The 21,259-nt window shown below is 41.8% G+C and overlaps 1 protein-coding gene across 11 annotated transcripts in view; it reads right to left on the reverse strand.

Annotated features, from left to right (window-relative positions):
- The window catches only part of Myo10a (unconventional myosin 10A), a 36,493-nt gene extending 16,499 nt beyond the window's left edge, over window positions 1-19,994 (reverse strand). For 7 of the 11 annotated variants that reach the window (XR_014426894.1, XR_014426892.1, XR_014426893.1 and 4 more), the window contains exons 1-20: window positions 10,222-11,958; window positions 9,693-9,803; window positions 7,859-7,947; window positions 7,728-7,791; window positions 7,530-7,639; window positions 6,974-7,258; window positions 6,710-6,887; window positions 6,362-6,640; window positions 5,773-6,102; window positions 5,375-5,662; window positions 5,144-5,301; window positions 4,654-5,031; window positions 4,047-4,390; window positions 3,444-3,912; window positions 3,160-3,362; window positions 2,807-3,078; window positions 2,558-2,734; window positions 1,623-2,073; window positions 625-1,400; window positions 21-125 (exon numbers count right to left, since the gene is read on the reverse strand). Coding sequence is in view for 5 of the 11 variants with exons in the window: in XM_083054764.1 (XP_082910890.1) it covers window positions 21-125; window positions 625-1,400; window positions 1,623-2,073; window positions 2,558-2,734; window positions 2,807-3,078; window positions 3,160-3,362; window positions 3,444-3,912; window positions 4,047-4,390; window positions 4,654-5,031; window positions 5,144-5,301; window positions 5,375-5,662; window positions 5,773-6,102; window positions 6,362-6,640; window positions 6,710-6,887; window positions 6,974-7,258; window positions 7,530-7,639; window positions 7,728-7,791; window positions 7,859-7,947; window positions 9,693-9,803; window positions 10,222-11,943 (6,789 nt within the window). In the remaining 6 variants the exon portion in view is untranslated. Of the gene's footprint in view, window positions 1-20; window positions 126-624; window positions 1,401-1,622; window positions 2,074-2,557; window positions 2,735-2,806; window positions 3,079-3,159; window positions 3,363-3,443; window positions 3,913-4,046; window positions 4,391-4,653; window positions 5,032-5,143; window positions 5,302-5,374; window positions 5,663-5,772; window positions 6,103-6,361; window positions 6,641-6,709; window positions 6,888-6,973; window positions 7,259-7,529; window positions 7,640-7,727; window positions 7,792-7,858; window positions 7,948-9,692; window positions 9,804-10,221; window positions 11,959-15,519; window positions 15,606-19,693 lie in introns of those variants that run through there. The other 4 variants (XM_083054768.1, XM_083054767.1, XM_083054769.1 and 1 more) reach the window with 4 other exon arrangements.
- Between the last annotated feature and the right edge of the window lie 1,265 nt (window positions 19,995-21,259).

Below are 21,259 nucleotides of genomic sequence, written 5' to 3' on the forward strand. Positions count from 1 at the left end.
TAGTTAAAATCAGTAGATACCTTGGAGTAGCGTCCGATAGAATCATTGGGCCCCGTATGGGCACCGATTGGGGGAGCTGGGGGGACAAGATTCATGCTTGAGGGGCCAGCGGGTAACACCGTGCTCTGGAAACACACACCCGTGCCGTGACGCGGCTCAGAAACCCATAGGATCGTCCAGAACGACGATATACCTTCGTTAAGAGTTAGCTTTCATTAGACGCGGGTATTGCCGGTTTCGGTTACCAATGATGGATCATCGAGTTAATGATAATTACACTTGCGATCGTGATAGAGCCGCGACGATAGCGGTGAAACATTCGTGATCGTGCTGGACATGCAATATCCGCCTGTGATCTAATCATCGTGATTCAACGTCGAAAATATTTCATACATTATTGAAATAATATTGATACATATTTATAAATTTTTTCACTCAAACAAAATATATTAATTCAAAGACACGTCTAAAACAAATTTAAAGGTTCATTTTTGGCGTAAATTGATGATTAATTTAATCTGTTTGAATCACAATAAGAAAATCGATCCGTTACTGGTAAATCGCGTAAATTTCGGATATTAGACTTTGTACACAAACTTCTCGCTTCTTTTGTTAATCTCTCACCGGTTGCTGCGTCGAGTTCTGCGGACTCTGGACCAACAGCTGCTGCAGGGCTTGATTCTGCGCCAGTAGCTGCTGCTGTATCTGAATATTCTGCGCCATCGCGCTCTGGAGGAAGGCCCGTTGAAGATTCTGCTGGTACGTCATCATGTCGCCGTTCTGGCCTGGCGGCGAGCTCGGATACTGCGGTAAACTGAGACCCTGCATGCTGTAGATCGGGATGGGCATGAAACCCGCGCCCATACCCATGTTCGTGCTTTGACCGGATGGAACCTGCTGAGTAGCACCGAACATGGGCATCATCATCGGCGGCGACATCATGCTCTGCGCGATAGGGCTGAAGTTGAAGGCCGTATTCTGATTAGGGATATCCATATTGCCACCGCCTTTGATCCTTGTCGACAGTTCACTCGCGCTGATCTTGGCGTCCTCGCCTCCCGCCAGCATTCCTTCGAGAAAGTCGTCGACGGTGGCGAACTTGGCTCGATTCTCGACGACCGATCGATCACTGGGTAGCCTGGAGTCTTGCGAACCTTTTATCGAGGCGGCCAAACTGCGGGCGTCCGACAATTCGTCGAGATTACCGTCCAGCACGGGCATGAAGAGCTCGTCCAGGAACTGGTCTACGTCGGAAGCCTGGCTAGGTACGCGCACACGACGCACGTGCGACGCCAAGGAAGGCGCCTCGCTGGTATCGGACATGGCGGACGACTTTACCCCGTATTCGCTCTTTTCGATGTAAGCGCGACTAGACTGGCTCCCCGGTAACGCGCGTTTGCCTGAAAGCGAGAGAAGTGATCGATCCGCGTGAGGTCGACGCGGAAAAATCGGAGGTTGCGTAATTGGCGCGACTTTCTCCGCGGTGGAAAAAAATTCTGCACCTTACGCAAGAGCGAATTAAATAACGAGAGCTAGAGGTCGTTAATATAATGCGTACAGATTCATTAGAAAATCTTCAAAACTCTTTGGAAGAGCCTGATAATTTTTTCCGGACTACTTACCGGGATATTGAGATTTGATGAACCTCGTCTGCGATCTTATGTAACTCTTGTCATCTTCCGATCTTCCGGTTTGACTGACCGATTGGATGTCCGGGTACTCGAAATCGATCGTGAGATCCTCCTCCTCGATGTTCGGCTCCGTCGTCCTCGTCGCCCTGCTGTACTTTCTCTCTTGCGCGACCTCGCCACGAGTCATGTATTCGACGTTGCTGACCGCCGGAGTCTCGCCGATCCTCTCCAGACTGTGGTATCGCTCGTTCAATTTGGACGAGGAGAGCCCGAGATTGGCGAGTTTTACCGGCGAGACGACGACCTCCGATTGAAGCAAATTGTCTAAACTTCGGCTACGCTGCTTCTCCTTATCGAAGTAGCGATCGTTCAAGGCGGACTTCCTCGACAATCCGGTTTCTGTCGTGGTCTCCAAAATGGCCTCGTGCGACTGCTTTCGCATCTGCGTATATTACGTTTTTTTCTTTCGATAATGATATCATTCATTACAGATAGAATTAATAAATATAAAAATGTCACAAATGATATACACATATTGACTCAAGATTAAATAAATTACTTGATTGAAACATATAAAACATAATTTTGCTTTATTAGACATTTATAGATAATTATATATGAGCAATTTTTCTTCAAATTTCACTTTTTATTAAAAAAAATAATGTGAAAGTTATTCTTCTTATTATTTTGTTGTGCATACGAACAGTTTATCTTAAAAAAAAAAAAAAAAAAAAAAAAAAAACGGATATATTTTATACATAATTATATTTGTGATTATATATAAACTTTATTTTCTCGAGATATTTTAAACAGTTTTCTTTTTTGACAAAATTATAACGTTTACTTCAATTTTGTTTTATTCATCGAGTGTCTGCTAAACTTTTTTGTTTGAAAAGAATGAAAAAAAGAAATTAACTAACACATACCGGCGGCTTGACGACAGGTGGTTGCGGCGGAGGAACAACTGGTCGTCTGGGTATCTGGATTTCTGGCTCGACAGGTTTGTCAACTACTTTCGGCGCTGATTTCCTTTCCAGAGGTTGGAACGTTTTTAAGATAGGAATTTCCATCTCTTGTTCCAACTCTCGAATGACTTGAGCGTGCTAGAAAGAAAGACATTTCATTAATTTATAAATGAGAAATGAAATACTAAAACAAATACTAAATTTACGCACTTCTCGCTTTTTTATGGGCGGTAAGCTGTTCTTGCGTTGTTCCAAGAACATGTGTTTCGCGGCCGGGAAAGCTGGCGCCAGTTCCATCTCCGAGATCAGATCGAGAACGTAATCGCAGCCGTTGGTCTCCGTTACGATGGCGTCCGGGCCGTCCAGTTGATTCCAGAGCGTGATAGTCCAGCCGGTGTTCTCCACTCCGTGATTCCGAACCGCGAGATTGGCCAACTCTTCGCATGTCGTCCAGGAATCTATCGCGCATGTAGTTGTCTCGCCTGTAAAACGACAAGTCAATGAGTCACTTACTTAATTAGTTTATTATATATCTCATTTCAACAAATTTGAAAGTGACTTACCGTCGTAAAAGCCGACACCGAGTGCCATATTTACGCGGTTTCGATTAGCCCGCCATTCTAGGACGCACGGCGGATAATTTCTGGGTACTTGATGCACCGTTTGCTGATTGTTATTCAACACACGATACGTCGTTCTCTCACCTTGCAATAGCTTGCGTTGGCAGTAAGCCTTGTAGCCGTCGTAGGCGTAATCGGAGACATATCTGATTGAAGAATTTTAATTAGAGACAAACTGGTGAGTATAATGATGACTCATTGAATGCGCGACAGCGAAAAACACTTACTTCAGGAGATATTTGAAGAGAGTGCCGCTGGGCTGGAATGCCGATAGACAGTTGGACAGCAGCAGCCAACCTCTCTCCTTGTTGGCATCGTTTTCGTTCTTCCACGTTTGATTCGCCAGCTGGCACAGTATCTCATCCCTCAGTTTCTCGTTCACGATGCCCTTGTTAACTATATAGTCGCCCAACGCCTGCTCCCGCTTACCGCTAAGATTATTCTCGTTCATAAAGCGCAGAATCATCTTAAACATCATCAGAGAATCCGTGTAATCTTGATCGCGTGCCTTTGCCAGAAACGGCGTCTTGATCGGCTCGCGCTTCATCCCGAAGATGTGGCTCTTGAAATAGATGTTGGTGAACTTCGAGAACTGATACTGATCGATGTCGGGCGGCAGATTGTAAGCGTAATTTATCGAGATGACTTGGCCAACGACCTTGAGGAGATTTCGCTCGGTATGCGTAGGTTGCCAATCTATGAACAATACGAAAATTCGAGAGATGCCGAAGATAAAAAATATCTAGATTTAAGCGAGTTGATATTATTTAAAAATTTGTATTTGTAAATTTTTAAGAGAGAAAGAAAAATTTGAGATTTGAGAAACGTACCGTCAAGTTTACTATAAATGAAGGCTAGTTCTGCGGGAATCTCCAAGTGATTTACGCCGGCGACAGCTCGCGAGGTTCTTTCCTGCTCATCTCGTTGCTGCTTCGCCTTTGCTCGCTCCTTACTGGCTCTCTCGATTTCCGCTCTTTTCACCATTTCCTCCTTCAATACCGTGAATCTTTCACGTTGTTTCTTACCTCTGTAGAGCTTCTGCGCCATCAGCGCGCCCTTCTTCATTGCGTGGAATTGCTTACGTTCACGGTAACCGCGATACACCGCTTGTATCAGCACCGTGCTACGCGAAATGTTGAGGAATCTTCTGCGTGCCAAGAAGCCTCTCGTATATCTGTAAGAGAAACCGTTACAACGAACTGTTTATCTATCCGAGAAAGAAGAAATTCGCACATTTAATCTCACTACTTGTAAACAAATTATTTAAATAAAATAAAATGAATTGAAAGAGAGAAGAATTGATTTCTGTGAGAAACACTTGATCGTATATGTAATATCTTTTCTAATTATTTATATTATAATAATTTAATTCTTTTAGCGAGAGAAAAATCGTACCAAAAAATTTTTAAAATCACAGACTTCTTTTTGCACACATACCTCTGCACTGTAATGGCCGCTCTCTCCAGAATCAACGCTCGATTGTATTCCAACGCTCTCTCCAACGATTCGCGCAGAAAGACCCTTGTAAGTCCGAGTTGATATTGCGACTGCGCCTCTTTCGGTGCGGCCCTGTCCAAGATTATCCTGCAGAGCTCCTTGTTTGGTGCCCCTCTAGGCAAGTGCGTCGAGACGAGGTATCGATACCGATCCACAAAGTGCCCGAACACGAGGCGAACCGGATAGCCGGTCTTCCTGATGCGGATCGTTTCCAGCATTCCAGTGTATCTCAGTTGCTCGAGTACGCAGGGCATGTCGAATTTCATGGGCGCTTTCTCGGTGTTTGGCTTAATGCAACGGACAAACCACGGATTGCATCTGCAAAAAAAAAAAAAAAAAATTAAAGTTTTAGTAACTATCCTAGCTTCTGCCAATTTTTAATATCGCACTGATATTTAATATCAATTTGAAAATGCTTCGGAATACTTACTGAGACATCGATTCCAACAGCTGCTGCAGACTATCGTGAAATCGAGCCGAGACTGTCGGAGTTCTCGGCTTCATAGTGACAAATCTGCCATTCGGCTTATTCATCGTCTTGTTAGCTTCGTGGGTGGTTCTGACGTGCTGGAACATCTTGCTGACCATCTGCGAATACCGCGATAATGTATGGCGTCATTGAAAGCTTTCAATATTTTTTCAACGAGAGAGGAAAACTCACCGAAATCTTGCTGCTAATCAGCAACTCGACCACGTCCGGTCTCAAGGTGTCTCTGTTCTTATCCAGAAAGCCTTCCACGTTGTACCAAACCTGTCCAGCGTAATGTCTGATCGCAAACTCGGCCGAGTTCATTCTCGGCCTCGAATACAGCTCGCTTAGCGCATGATTGTAGTGGCACTTCTCCAAGAAAGAGAGATCCGTCGCTTTAGGGAAGTTGCTCTCGTCGTCCAGAAGATGAAGAATGCCCACCGGTTTTTTCGCAATCAAATGAATGACCGGCAAATTATCCTGAAGAAACGCGAGAAACGATCTTAAATTATTTTTGAAACTTATACACACTCTGACGAGATTTTAAACTGCACTGCATATATAATCATCGCACTGTGCTTAAATCTTACCGTATAATTGATCGTGGTCCAATCAATCTTTTCCTTTGCGTACTCCTGTTGTTCGAGCTTGAAGATGTGTTTGTTAAAATAAAACTGCAAGTTCTCGTTCGCGTAATTGATGCAAAGCTGTTCGAAGCTGTTCTCTGTGAAATTCTCGAAACCGAAGATATCGAGGATTGAAATGGCGGCTGTCTGCTTCGTACCCTTGTAAACGATGTGGTTGACACGTGCGACTAGCCACGAGAAGAGTGAACTGTATAGAGCTTTCGCGAAAGCGTCCCTGGCGTCGAGAGCTTGGTCGATATTCAAAGCCGTGAAGACTCTTTCGTTCCTCGCTTCCTGTAAACATAAATGACATTTATGCGTTATCAATTTAAAAAGATTGATGCAAAAAATCATATGACAAATTTATAATTTTTATATTCTTTTTTCTCAGCATTAATATTTTTTACATAATTTTCTTTTCACTTTTTTCCCATATGTTTGATTACATTTTGACATTCTTCACTGAATAAGCTATTTCTGAATTTTAATATTTTAAATATATTAACTCCTTTAATAATTGAAGTAACAGATTCGAAGAGAGATGAAGACTTACTGTCGTCTTCGTAGTGAGTGCTCGGATGATGCCATCGGAATTTACTTGAAGAAGGTGCGCCGCCCAACGTATCTCAGCGTCAGAACCAACCTCCACTCCTTCCTGGCCGTGTCTCATCTGCTTCCGGTGAAAGTAAACGTTCCCCAGATGCAATACGCTGGCTAGAATCTTGAAAATCGTATCCTGCTCCTCGGACGTGAAGCCCAGAACCTGCATCGCTGACAAAAGTGCCTTGAAATCTTGAACGTCGCTCTTGCCATCGATCTCGCAGTTTCCACCCTGAAGAAACAAATGTTATTCGTGTCCTCTTTTTTTTCCAGATACGAGGATCTTCTCTCTTTTACGTACCTGATTTAAATAAAAATATTTGTCGGGTGTAAGCAGACCGTATTTATCCCTGAGTTGCTGATCGAGTCCAGCTAGAAGTTCATAGAACACGTGGTAGTTTCTCTCCTCCGAAGCCTGAGTTACTATCCTACTCTTTTCTAGAAGATATTGCGTTATCCTACCGCCTATGATCGCACCGCTAGTTAAAAATAAAAACATTGTTCGATATAATGACACACTAAGATATCAATGAAAATTTTCGTTTTTTAATTATTATATACTCACTCTCTGAAATGAACCTCCAAGTACTTTCCAAATCGACTGCTATTGTCGTTTCGCGGCGTCTTGGCATTTCCGAAGCTCTCTAGGAGCGGCGTCGCCTCCAGGATCTGCTCGGTGACAAGATTGTTCGGCGCGCGATTGACAGCCGCGAGATATTGCATCACTAATTTGGTAGACTCCGTCTTTCCCGAGCCAGACTCGCCGGAAATGACGACCACTTGATTGGCACTCGAGTTATTGGCTGCAGTTACTTGACTGTACGCGGAGGAACCCACGGCGAATAAATGTCTACGAAAGAAAGAAATAATAATTTATAACAAAATAGTCGGTTTCAAATATAGATTAAGCATAACAAGACGCAATTTAATTTTTATAATGTTTATATAAAATGCAACATAAAATATGTATATAAAATAATAAAGTGAGCTTTGTAGATATTAATTACAAAATAAATTACTTGTGGGTTCCGATAGAATAATCTTGATTTACTTAAATATTTCCTGAGATTGCGTCTTATTATAAGCAAGTGAAAAATATATGAAAGGATTAATCTACTAACGGCGGAAGTGTTCCGAGAATCCGTCCTTCGTAAAGCTTCACCTGATCCAATCCGTAGATGTCAAACATTTTGTATGGATTCACCGCCACAAGGATACTTCCTGTGTATGTCTAAAAAAATTAATTAAAAATAATTTTATCGCTGTCAGTTATTAATAAAATAATAATAAATAAATTAGAAAATATATATACAACGTACGTAAATTAATTCTTTGTCGTATCGGATCTTCAAATTCCATAGTAACGACGCCTCGTTCAAATCCCTGAAATTCAATCGAATTTAGCGATGTACGATTACAATAATTAATGTACAATAATATTGAGACTCACGTCAATTGAATCATATCTTCCACACCATTTTGACCCAAGTCCTGCCTGGGCTTCACTCCACTCAGATTGGTGAGAGTGAAGATTTGCGGCTTAAACATAAAATTGTACGCGATTACTCGCCTTTTCTCCGCACGAGGATCCAGTCCGATAATATGCATTTACGTAAATTCGACGACAATTCTCTGTCGAGTCAATGATTACCCGACGACGACACTTTCCATTCGCAATTTCTAACAGCGCGCAAGGAAAGGAGGGAAAACGCTTAAAAAGCGTAGCTTTCCAGTTGAAATGAATTTTGCGAGAGACATTTCTTGCCGCATTTTCTCGGCGTGGCTTGTAAAGGAGAATGTCCGACAAAAAAGGAGGATTCGTGCGAATTCATAAGACGCGAGAGAGCCACTCACGTGAGACTTAACCGGATACCACCGGCCCGTCTATGTTTGCAACTGCAATTTCATTGGCGCCGGCGACAGTGCGTGGTAGATAAACAAAATTTCGTCAGATTTTAAAAAATGAAAAAGTATTTACTACTAATATCAAAATATTTTATTTCAGTAATGTAATCCTTCAGGGTCGCTCTGATAATAAAAAATATATATAATATAATATGACAAGCTAGGAAACAACACGTGCATGTGTGTATAATGCACACATTTTATAATTGTGAAAAAAAGAAGTATTTTAATTATAATGAACAATTGTTATCAGTTAAAACAATGAAAAACTGATATATATTTTCCTTACATTCACAAATTTTTTGATTGAATTCTGACAGAATAAATAAACAGAATTTTTTAATTGTTGCAAGAAATATAATTGGGTTATTTATTATTCTTAAAATAATATAATTTTCAAGATTTTAAAAAATTTCTTTATCCAATAACACATTCGAAACAATCTTCATCGTACATTCAAAGTAATTCGATGTGTCTCGAACCATTTAAATTAATACGCTTTAAATTAGACCTGCGTTTTTTTTCTCATGTGTCCAAGACAACTGATGTGCCTTACGCCAGTGTGTCTCTTATAATAGGACACCGGCGAAGTGCAGCGCTGCAACTAGTGCACGACAAAGCAGGGGAACACAAAGCAGGCGGGCTGGCAAGGGAGTTAAATAGCCTGGTGTTATGGGTTGCATAATGACGCGCTGCCTCTTGTTAATGGAAACTACGTCAACGAGGCGTAAATTTTGAGTTCTGAAGCGACACTCATACAATGATAGGGAGAGGGAGGAGATCGATGACTGGCAATGTGTATGTGTTCACGATTCAAGGCCCGGGAATGCGAACTTGAGATTCGCACGCGTGCGAGGGATAAAAAAGTGAAAAAAAGGTGGAAACCAGATTGAAGCGGGCGCGACGTGAGAGTCGGTCTCGTCTAATAAAACATTCAAATGCATAAGGCCGTGCTAGAAAGTCAAGAACCAACGAATTACTCGGATGCTTCCTGCTATTTATTTTTAGACCTGAATCGCTTGATTATAACGCGAACTTGAAGTCGAAGCGGCTTCTTTAACATTCTATACTGACTGATTATAATGTTATTACATATATGATATTAATTAAATTTATTAATAAATATATATACCTAAATATATATTTGGAGAACTAAATAAGTGTAGCTCTCAATGTTTTTTTTAAATAAAAAATATAAACATCTTGGTTTGCCAGCTGCGAATTGTCAAATGAAGGGGTTTATTTATCCGTCGAAAATGTACGTCGAATCTGTCTTTCTCTAAAGCTATTAACTTAGCTTTCATTCAACTCTACCGTTCATGATACACAGTTAGTCTATGGACGATCATTAAGCGCTTTCTATTTCCAAGCTATCTCACCTTGCCGGCGATCACCGCTTGGACTGAAAGCACATTGGCGGCTCTGTGATATTCCAGGACCTCGCCAGGTAGCACATGGCCGACGCCAGGGTCGAACCACACCAATTCACCCTGCAAATAATATTATTGTATTTAAATGAGCGGTTTTGTGACACAGGTGCTTATATTTCAATAAGGTATACTCTTGCCAAGTTTGATTTTCTTCAAAAATTGTGATTTTTATACACTTATTAAATTGATACTCATTATTCTGATATTTCTTCATCCTCCTATTATTTTTAAATTTTAACATATTATTTAACGCAACGTGTATAGAGTTTTTTTTAAATACTTCATTTCTTCATTTCTTAAAAAAATAACTAATTATTTAACATGTAACAATTTTCTTTACATTTATATAAGTAGAGTATTTATATAAGTATCTCTCGTTGGAGGTAAAAAATAGATTCACTCCAAAGACAAAACTTAGTTAACGCTTAATATTTTAGCGCAATTTTTTTTTAAAATTATTTCGTGGATAATGTCGAACCGTTTTCAAGTTCCACGACGGGAAGCTACGCGTCATAGGAGATGCCTGCACCTTCCTTTTCCCGGTGCAAAAGCCAAAAATAGACGACGACGTTTCCGGGGAGTTGGATCGAGCGCTCTTATCATCGCTGAACGCTCTGACATGTATCGGGATGCGGGTCGCCGTCTTCTTCACGTAATTCGACCTATCTTTGCTCTGCTTCGTCAACGTTGCGTTGTTCGGGGTTCGCTTCTGCTCGTCTAAGTTCCGCGCTGAAGACTCCGTCTGCGACGTCTTCCGTCCGAGCTTCACGTAGCTCGGCAAGGTCGTCGATCTCGTCGTGGTTTTCGCGCTCTCCGACTGTCCTTTGGTCAGCAGTCCACTTTGCGACTTTGGTCTGCATTTCGCTTGTCTCTCGTTGGTCCAGGTAGAGTCTCTTCGAAGACACTTGTCGCGGGACGACCAAGAGTCCGTTTTCGCGTCTTTCTTCGTGGCCCAATCAACGGAGTCAATATGACGTGGACAGGAGGGCTTCTCGAGATCGATTTTTCCCGTTTTAAAGTTACGCAGACGCTCCATGTCCGCTTTGGAAACCAGGATGGCTTCGTGCTTGATCCTGACCACGTCCTGATCCCGATCCTGATGCATCCTCCGCTCCAGGGAGTCCGTTTGATTCGCGTTGCTGATTATTCTTCGCCTGGACATGGCTCTGTCGATCGACGGCTCCGACTGCCTCTCCTCGCGAGATTGAGAAGAAGCCTGCCGGGCGACCTTGCGCGCGACCTTGGCATAAATATCGTCACCGCCGGCGTCAGTCGTGCACCTGGACCGATCGGGCGGATCGGGAACGGGATCCCGCAGGTGTCTGACGACTTTCGTCGTCGTCTCCGCGCGTTCTCCGCTTGTCCTCGTCCTGGAGAATCTCGTCAAGGTGTTGGAAGAAGAAGCCGCGGAGTCGCGCAACGTCGTCGAGCCAGTCGGCAGCGACATCTTCCTCCGTCGAATCCTTCCGTAGATCGGCGCTTCCCTTCCGGCGGTCTCTCCCCTCCTCGAAGAGACGTGCTCCTCTAGTCCTCGACGCGTCCTCGAAGAAGTGTGCGGAGTCTTCGGCAGAGTCGACGGTCGCGAGAGATCTCGATCCTCCTTAGCTGAGCGACCCGAAGGATTCTGAAGACCCGAGAAGGATCTTCTCGCGACATCTCTCGGCTGCGGACTCGTCTCTATGCTAGTGCGACGACGCAGGATATCCTGCCGGGAGACTTTCTTCAGGAGCGAGGAAGCGCGCTCGACGGTGTTCGCTTCCTGCAGACGAGCTCGCCTACCGATCGACGGCAAGGTCGTCGGTCTTCTTGTCTGATCCCTCTCCGCTGGACGGAGATGCGTTTCGGTTTCGTCCTTGCTGCTTCTGCGCCGCAGAATCTCCTTCCTGGAGATGGTGAGAGTGCGCGGCAGCGTGTAGAAGAGCTCGCGGTCGCCCGTGTCCTGCGACGATCGACCGGAAGTCCGATACTGCTGCCTGACGCTCCTCGCTTCCGGCGGCGCGCCGCAGGAATCCAGAGCGGAATCTGGGTCTGGGCCGTCATTCCCATTATGCAACGCGCGTCCGGATAACGGTTCCACGCTCGCGTAGAAAGCTTCCGAAGAGTGCCGCGAAAAATGATTCCTCGGGGTCGACGATCGACCCACGGACCAACGGCGTTGTTGTTGATGTTGCTGCTTCGTCGGCGAGTCCACGTTGGCCATCGCTGGCGAGAAAATCGTCGAATGACGTCTTCATGTGCCAGACGCGGATCTGCCACCGTGCCTTCTCGCCGAAGAGAGATTTCTCTCTTCGCGAAAAATTGCGAAATGTATATATCCTTGTTTGCCGAGCAAAGTTCAACACTCTTTGAAGCGAGTCGTAACAGATTCCTAGCTATTTATTAGCACTCCTCGATCGTATATGCAATTATCAATAAAGTGTATTTTCTTCAAAGTCTTCTTCTTCGCGTCAGGAATTCTTCGTCTTCTCAAAACCTCCGCAATTAATCTTTCCTCGTGTACGCTTATCTCTGTGCATATAATATCACACTTGCATACATACGAAATAACGTGGCACGCAATCGCGTGAGTGCAGCTATTCGCGTAATTTCGATTTCTATCGATTATAATCCTCGAAGAGGCTCGTGAGGTGAGTCTCCGATGTATAAGGATGAATAAAGATATTCGCGTCTATTTTTTAATATCCCAATCATCTCCGCCGGACAGAGGATGCACGAAATTTTCTCCCTCTTTTTTCTCCTTCATCTTCTCGAACATCGCGTGCAATATATGATTGCAGCAATGCCGTTGAGCTTCGAGTTTGCTGGTGTTTTTCAAGTTCGCTCAATCTAAATAATAGCCCTCTCATACACGATGAACGCGCACGTAGCGTTTCAAGTCAATGCCCGCTGCACAACTCTCTCGTACCGAGGTATCGAACACACGCGACACACATATTTCACTCGCGATATTCAAGACGATCCGATAACGCCTCACTTGAGACATCGATGAGACATCGATCGCTCGGAACGTCTGACAAATGCAAATTCACGTTCCCTTTAGCCGAATATGAAATACTTTATCATGGAACTCTGTCTCTCACAGTTTTACGTTAATTATTAATTGTTATTTAATTATTTTATTAGTCTCCAATATAGGTAATATCGATATGTAAATGAATGTTGGACTATGTAGATATTTATTTTGATCTATGTAGATATTTATTTTTATTGTCTCTTTATTATCGCAAAAATATTATTTATTATACTTGTCAAATTTGCGCGGTTGATATTATATTTATAAGAAGAAAAAATGAAAAAAATAAGAACGGAAAGCGCAACAAGCACATCGTCACGGTCACCCGAACAAGTTTTCTAGTTAGATACCAGTTGTCTGGCCACGCGTCGAGAACCGCTTCGACTGCTGTATGTAAAATTGCGTCTGCGGGCAGTAAAATTGCACGTAAAGTAAAGTGTTTTCCAGTTGGAAACCAACGACGAAGTCGTTGAAAATATCTCAGAACGGAGACACAGAGACTCGTCCGAAGTTTCCTCCAAGCATTAGTCTCCTTCCAATGTTTGCATCTCTTCGCGCGTATCCGTTCACCGTTTTTTTTACCTTTTCCTCGGTCGAGATTTATTTCTCGGATTTATTTACAGAGCAGAGAAATTGTCTTATCGGCGAATCCCGTCACGATCGCGATCGCGACCCCCGAAGTCGCCGAGACTCGTCCGCGTCGTCGCGCATGTTAAATTCGGCTCAAAAGAAGTTAGGAGGCCACGAGGATGGCTGGCTTCTATCGAGCACATTGGGTCAGTCGGCAAGAGTCCGTGTTGAATATGCGGAATTCGTTAACGGTGCCCCTAGGCGATGTCATCCTCCGAAAACTGACCCTTTTCTGCTCGGCTGTCTCTCTCTTCCTCGGAAGAGGAAGAGCCTCCTGTTTTTTTTCTCGCGGCTCCCTCGAGAAGATGATGATCGCGCGATGCGGACGCTAGGATGTTCGACGCGGCACTGGAAGTTGCAGGCCTTCTTCTCCGCAACAATTGCCTCGGCTACGCAGTGGCGTATGCGATTTTAATTGAGACGCGCGTTAATTAGGCCGTGCCTGGAAAGCGATATTCCTGATCGAACGCGCCGTTCTAATGTCGGATCGAGCCTCTCCGGTTCCCGCCATTTTCTTCCCATCTCCGACAGAGTCTCCACTCTCGCGACGAGAGTCTCTGTTCCTCTTCCAGGATGTAACGCGACGAAATCGCGTACGCTACCGACGCCAGTGGATCGAAACGCTTTGGGGTGGAACCAAGCGTGCCTCTCTTCTTATATAAATTACGCGCTAAATACGCACACATGCGCGCGCGTTGCACGCGGAGGAGGCAGGAATACGCGAGGGGAAGCGATTCTGCCTAGCGTGGCGAGTTGCAGAAGAGCGATAGAAACTGTCGATTGCGGCGAGCGCAACTTCATAAGATGGGACACGATTATTTTTTTTTTTTCTTTGTCATCCTCCTTTGTGGCAATTATTGATATCCTGGTCATCGAGCATCGATATCTTTGTATTCGATTATTTTTTTTAATAAAAAAGAAATGAGGAAAAGAAAAGGAATCACTTGCTTACGTAATAGCTGCTTCGCTTAAAAATGACTGAGCGAATAAAATATGTCCGAGACGCGTGAAAAGAAAAAAAAAAGGAAGAATCGTTCATCGAATCCGTGGCAATTTCACATTTTCATTCTCGACGTAACGTTAATTGTTTAATATTCATTTCAATTTCGTTGGTACCCTTAAGTTTGCTCTCCTTCGGAATGCTTCCTTAATTATTCCGCCGTTCATTATCCGCGACTGGATGCACGGGGAGCAAAGTAAAAGTGAGAAACCGCTATCTTGCGCTAGCGCTGGCAATCTGTCTATATTCCAAAAGCGTTCAAGCAAGACAATTTTGCACTGCCACCGTTATTGAAATATTTCAATCGAGCATGTTAACTCTTTAATTAAAAAATTAAGTATTATATGTAATTATTATATATAATTAAATTTATAATAAATTATATATAATAAAATTTTATTATAAAACACCTTGTAAAATTTAATTAAAAATTTAATATTATTTTTTTATATTTGTGTATCTTTTTCTGTGTGCTATAAGCTTAAATTCTGAAAATTTTTAATCGCTTATAATTACAAGTTATTGCCTCAATATTTATGTATCATACGTTGAAAAAGATTTCTCTGCAAAATATGCAAATTATTCAACTTTATTACTCAGGATGTTTCAGAGACGCGTGCACTGAATATATATTCAATACACGTATTTTTACTAAAAAAAATGTATCACTTCTATAAATAGATTTTTATATTGTTCAATTACTTTGTGAAAAAAAAACTTAACAACTTCCCTGTTTTTTTTTCTAATCGCGCTTTGGAAAATCGATGACGATCGGCGCGCGAAGGATCGATCGCTGAAGGAAAGCGTCGAAAGGAACGTCGCGTCTCGGACGAGGCGTTTGAAAGTGGCTGCTGCGATGCAATTGCGTGTGCGCAGATCATTGACTCCGACCACGCAACGATCCCACCGCAGTCGCGACCACGTAAATATTGTGCAATGCCATGATAATTCAAAAATAATCGTCCCGTGGAAAACGCTTTGTATAATAAACAATCTCGACAGGTTTGAAAAACCTACTACCATTTTTCAATATCCTCATGTCAATTTGACGTATTGCAACCACGTGGAAAGAAAGTTCAAGTCGAATTCAGATTTTTAACGATCGAGATTATAATTTATGAACATTGACTCACCTTTTGCCACTCGGCGTACATCTTGCAGCTTGTATTAAATCGATTCTCGTGCGAAAGTATGCGTCATTTTGCGCAACCGATCTGTTCTGAAACGAAATAATTTGTGAGTAAATTTTATTTTGATTTAAACAATTATTTGAAAAAAAATCATCGACTCTCTTTTTCTCTCTCTCTCTCTTTCTTAGCTTTTAGCGCGAATATATAATTATTGCTCGAGTACGAGCTATCAATCAACGTCTATCAGGTTTCAATGTTGCGCGCGTGCCGAGAGAACGTTATTACGTCGATTGCATGTAACGGAAGCATCGCTCCGCGTCCAATTTGTCCCGCAACTTCCGGCATAGTATCAAGAATATCGATGTTTAAGCTCTGAGCTCTTTACTTATAAAGAGCCACGTATATGCATATATTTTTCCCTCATATATTCATATTCTAACGAAATAAGTGAACAATTTTAAACTCGAAATTCCTCGCTGTTTCTTATCATTGCAAAATTTAAGTATGTTCGCCATTCAAAATTCAGATAATTATATCAAACTATTAAAATTCAGGTAACTCTATTACCAGTTTATCTTGTGCATTTCGAAGGAACGTTAGTTCGATGCGCGAGCGCACTTTGATACCAATCATAATTACACGTTCGGAAATGTGGGAAGTGTCGCAATGGGTATTCAGCTCCGCGAGATTAAGATACAGACAACCATGCACGTATCTATATTTCTGTGACGCGTACTAAATATCCATAGACATCATTTGTATCTTCCACTGTATATGCGACGTTATTCTCTGAGCAAAAACGAACGTGATTTTTTTCAAACGTAAGAAAAAATAATCTCAATAATAATTGTAGGCTGAACAATCACAAGTAAAAAACAGATGAAGCCGTATTAAGCATCTTCTTTCGAGATTTTCTTATTCATATTCATATCTCTTAATGATTGACCTAACGTATACCTCGCGTTATTTTATTGGGCTAATTTACATCGTTATACAATTATATGTTATTATTATATCTTTATGTAAAATTATCTATCATTATACAATTATGTGATTGATGTTACGTTTTTTACTTTTATTACTATCAGTATTACAATTTGTTAATATTTACATTTAAAATTAAATTTAAGAATCAAAATTTGAAATTATTATTTCCTAGAAGGTTCGAAAACAGCACCAATGTCAACTTGACATTCTATTTTTAATAAATTAAGTTTTCAATTCAGAAAATAATTATTGTTACCACAAACAATTATAAACAAAATATTATTATTTTTCTATAAAAAATTAGTCTATTAAAAATAAGGTGCCAAGTTTACGTAGATGGGAGCAGCAGCCCCTATCGTTCCAACCGGCCCTGCATATTGCAATGTATGAGTGAACATATATACATACACGTGCATCGAGCGCGGATAAATCTCGTGAGTAAAGCCTCCAGTAAAAGTAGCGACACAGCCATGCGTCCTTCTCTGCGCGTTCACCGCGGAATGCATTTCGCAATTTTATGCTAATTCATTTAGTCACCCTAGAACCGCGACATATGCTCGCGAATAAGAGAGAGAGAAAGAACCGCGTAGGTTTGTGGACTCGATGGAGCGGGAAATAGACGGGAAGACAATGGCAAAACGTGGCATCAACATCGCCGACTGTACATTGTCCGCCGATGTCTTCCATCATCGCCTCTCTTTCGGCGACTCTTCTACACTCAACGGAAAACGGCTGACCGGTTTTGCACCACGATATTCGCGCTGTGCGTCATCCTCGCCTTTTGTCAGATCGAATGTATTTAGCACCCAAGCACGGATCTTGCACGAAGAGTCTTTTAAACGTTTGTAACGAGAGATCAAGCCAGAGAATTTAGAAAATTTAGATTAGACTTTGCAATAGAAAGAGAAGATTTAGATGACATCTCGAGCAATCTTAAAACTTTAATAAAAAATTGTACGAGAATAATAAACATATCTTTTCTCTCTCTCTTTCTTTCCCGATAATATCGTGGCGAGACGAGAGAATAGGAACTCTGCGATGCAAGTTATCCAGGTCAGACAGAGAAAGCAGCAGCAGTTCGCGACTGCGGTGATACAAGAATCTTATGTAATTCATAATCACGTCCCTCTTTCTCTCTCTCTCTCATTCTCGCGGTACTATCGAAACAACAACTTGAAAGATTAATTGTGTTATGCTGTCGCTTGTACGAGCCGGCTTGTTTCAAAGTCACCATGCACGAGAGTCCGATTGAAAGTAGCACCGTTTCAAATGGGACATCACTCTTGCGCGAAATTCAAGTGCTGCCTCGCCGATAAGAAAGCAGCTTTTTAAGAAGCACTTTCTCTCCAAGTTCTTATTATTCGCGTTCGATATCATTCGCACAATCCGACTTTCGTCTACGACGAATGGCAAATCGCTCGCGTGCGAGATCGCGTTTCCTTCGGTGTCGCTCGTTTCCGTCTGTCGCGTTCCTTGTATAAAAAATATTAAAAATATAAAATTCTTATAGCACTGGAATTTCTAATAAATAATGAAACATGATTAAACGCGTAAAAGTTTTCAGTATAATCTCAGTACTTGTTGTTGTATGTCAAGCAGAACATATACCGTTTGAAATTTTAATCGAAATATATTAATAAATATATATAGCGGAGCCTACACTCTCTCTTGATTATATTAATACAATTTCTATTTAGTCTTTTCTCTTAATTCTCTTCCAATTTCGCACGTTGTGTCATGTTTCTGCGTCGAGTCTGGCAAAGTCTATGAGACTCTTCTCAATTCAAAGGAATAGATTATTTGGATCAACATGTATACACAAATACATTACAAAATCTCCCAAAGTGTACGTTTCCACGAGTTCCTAACCATTTATTAGCGTACTACTGTGCGTGGGAATTACTATCTAAAGCAAAAGTATTACGAAGTCGCTTGTACAAGTCTTTCCACAACACAACTTGCTTGAATTCCACTTCACATCTTCACGTTATATTATAAATTAAGAGACTAAGATAATTAAGCAGGTATTCAGATTCTTTTCCAATTTTCCGCATATGAATGGGTACCATTCATATATTAACGAGAACGTTAGCCTCCAGTCGCGGATGGATGCATTGTCCTTGAATACTTTCGCCTAATCGTGCACATCGGCGTCGGAATGTCGCGCACGCCATTTTAAAGTCAATCGCAAGGAACGCGCATGAACTTTGTTCCGACATTTGCAAAGGGTAGACAATTCTTCATGATACTCGGACTCTTAATTAAACTCGAATTTTTTCCCATCATTATACACTGTATAAAGCTACGTGTAAGATTTTAATTTACGAGAAATCAGTTTACATATCTTAATTCGTTTGTCGTTATAGTTCTGCTATCTTTCAATGCAACTAACTCTTTATTTTACGATCAACAATGAATATACGAGCTACAAGTTACAAAGTTAATCTATAGAAGCTAAATTTCTTGATTTTCAACTGGTTTGGTGAGGTTCCAAGGTATAAGAAATGACTAGTTGAGTGTTAATTAAATCTTCGTTCGTTCTTTAGAAACAGGTATACCAGATTGAAAACTAAAACTTCTCCTATATATTTTTATGTATACACCTTGGATCGAATGCACTTAAATTCCATTTCTTTTTCATTCAAAATCATTAACATACGATTTCGGATTTACAATGTGATATCTGAAAGCGACAATTTTTTTCTTAGCAATTAAACATCTTTTTGTTTCCCCTTTAAATTGAATAAAGATTGAAAACTGACTCTCGTATATTATTTTAATCAATGAGCTCATCGTTTCAGTCCAAGACTAATTCATATTATGGAAGAAAACGACGTAATTTCAATTCTTTTTAATATCACACATAAACATTCTACATTTTAGTAACAATCTGTAATCATTTACAATTTACATATATTTATATATTATACTTTATTCTTTCAACTATAAAGAAAATGATCATTTTTTATTTATATTAGTTTATATTATTAAGATTGTTAATATTACGAGTTTGTTTTGCATAATGATATATCGCAATTGTACGAGGGGCACGATTCGAGAGACAATCTCGCCTCAGCAGGCATCGATGTCTCCAGCGCAAAATCTCCGATTATCCCTTATGCGGGAGACATCGATCGCGACGCCGCAAGATGACTTTTTTCTCAGGACTTCTTTCGCGATCGAGACTCACCTCCTGGCGTCGTAGACGTTGATCGGCGATTTTCCGTGAAAGAGAAAGAGAGAAGCGGAATCCTAACGCGAGCCAGACCGAGGAAGGGACGTAGCTCCAGTCAAGCAACGTGAGATCCTCGGAGACAAGGGGATGAGAACTCGACGACGAGATCCACGAGATGACGGATCACACTTTGGTGCACACTATTTTCCGCAAACTGCTCCGAATCTACGCGCGAACCGTGACGCGCCCGTCTCGTCGCAATTATTCGATTACTCGAACGTCGCGGACGATCGAGCAACAACTGCTTCCACGACGCGATTCCAGATCGTGGTATGCGGTCGCTCGACCTCGCCTAAGAGGAAACTAACTTCTACCGCCACGACGAGGAGCCACCATACACCGGTGTGTACCGTTACGAACGCGGTCTCGTACAGGTACAGGTGGTCTCGAAATTTACCTGAGACCTGAGAGCTGACTCTATAGTGAGACCAGTCGCCCCGTCCTTTGAAACGACCTATACATCGCCGGCGGAACAGCGGTGTATCTAGCATCTTGGAATCCTGCGCAACGCTTGTATTTTTTATTTATCCGAGAGAGATTAATTGAAAATTATAAATAATGATAACAAGAAAGAGAGAAAGCGAGTGTGCATGATTTAGTTTGAAGGTTCATAGATTTTTTTTCGTTAATATTTTTACGCGCATAAATTTCTTCTACGTTGTATGTAAATACGAATGATATGGGAACCAGGGAATATATACATGTTAATTTATTCGTGGACAAACATAGGACAAGAGAAGGGAGAGGAGTGGGAACAGACAAGCGGACTGGAGATATCTCGCGGCATTCTGGTGTATGAGGATTCCTTTTAAAAAAATACACTCCGTTTGGGTCGTGGCGTCACGTTACCTCGCGTGCGCCACGTTGCAGGTGCTTGCAGGTGCACGTTTCTTTTTATCTCCCCTTCTCCTCCCTATATTTTTCCAAATACGACGACGCAGACAGGATTCGCGTTCTAGCCGACCGCCGGAATCCTTCAAAGAGGTCATCTAATCGACGGCCGTTGTCCCCGAAGCCTGATATGGGGGCCCCCTTTCTAAAGACCTACAACGTCACTTTCGTGGCAAACCGGGTCTTGACCACGCGTCAACGAAATTGACGGAATTCCTGACGAGCGAAGCAAACAGGAAAAAGGGGATTCGATAATGATGAAGATACTAGATGATTCAGAAACTCTGTTCTAAACAATTATAGTATTATATACTAAAATGACGCCTACATTAATTGTGGAATAAATAAAAATAAATTACCGAAAGCTCTAGTTTGTTCGTCCTCCATTACATTAACGGATCGGTTTGTGTCTTTTTATATTTTTACAATTTTTTGTACTTTATTTTAGATCCAGTTTCCTGTTTCTCGATACATGCGAGGTATTTATCTTCGATTTAGTTGACTTACCTAGCAAATGTAACGAACGAGTAACGACGCCGTTATTTTTTACAGATAGACATTCCTAATCATGAGGAGACTAAATTAAAGCCAAGTTCACCTCGCCTCGTGGACGTGATAGGAATGAGAGAA

The sequence above is a fragment of the Prenolepis imparis genome, unplaced genomic scaffold (genome assembly GCF_030444845.1).
Source record: "Prenolepis imparis isolate NDT839.2.m4 unplaced genomic scaffold, iyPreImpa1.0 SCAF_14, whole genome shotgun sequence".
NCBI lineage: Eukaryota > Metazoa > Arthropoda > Insecta > Hymenoptera > Formicidae > Prenolepis > Prenolepis imparis.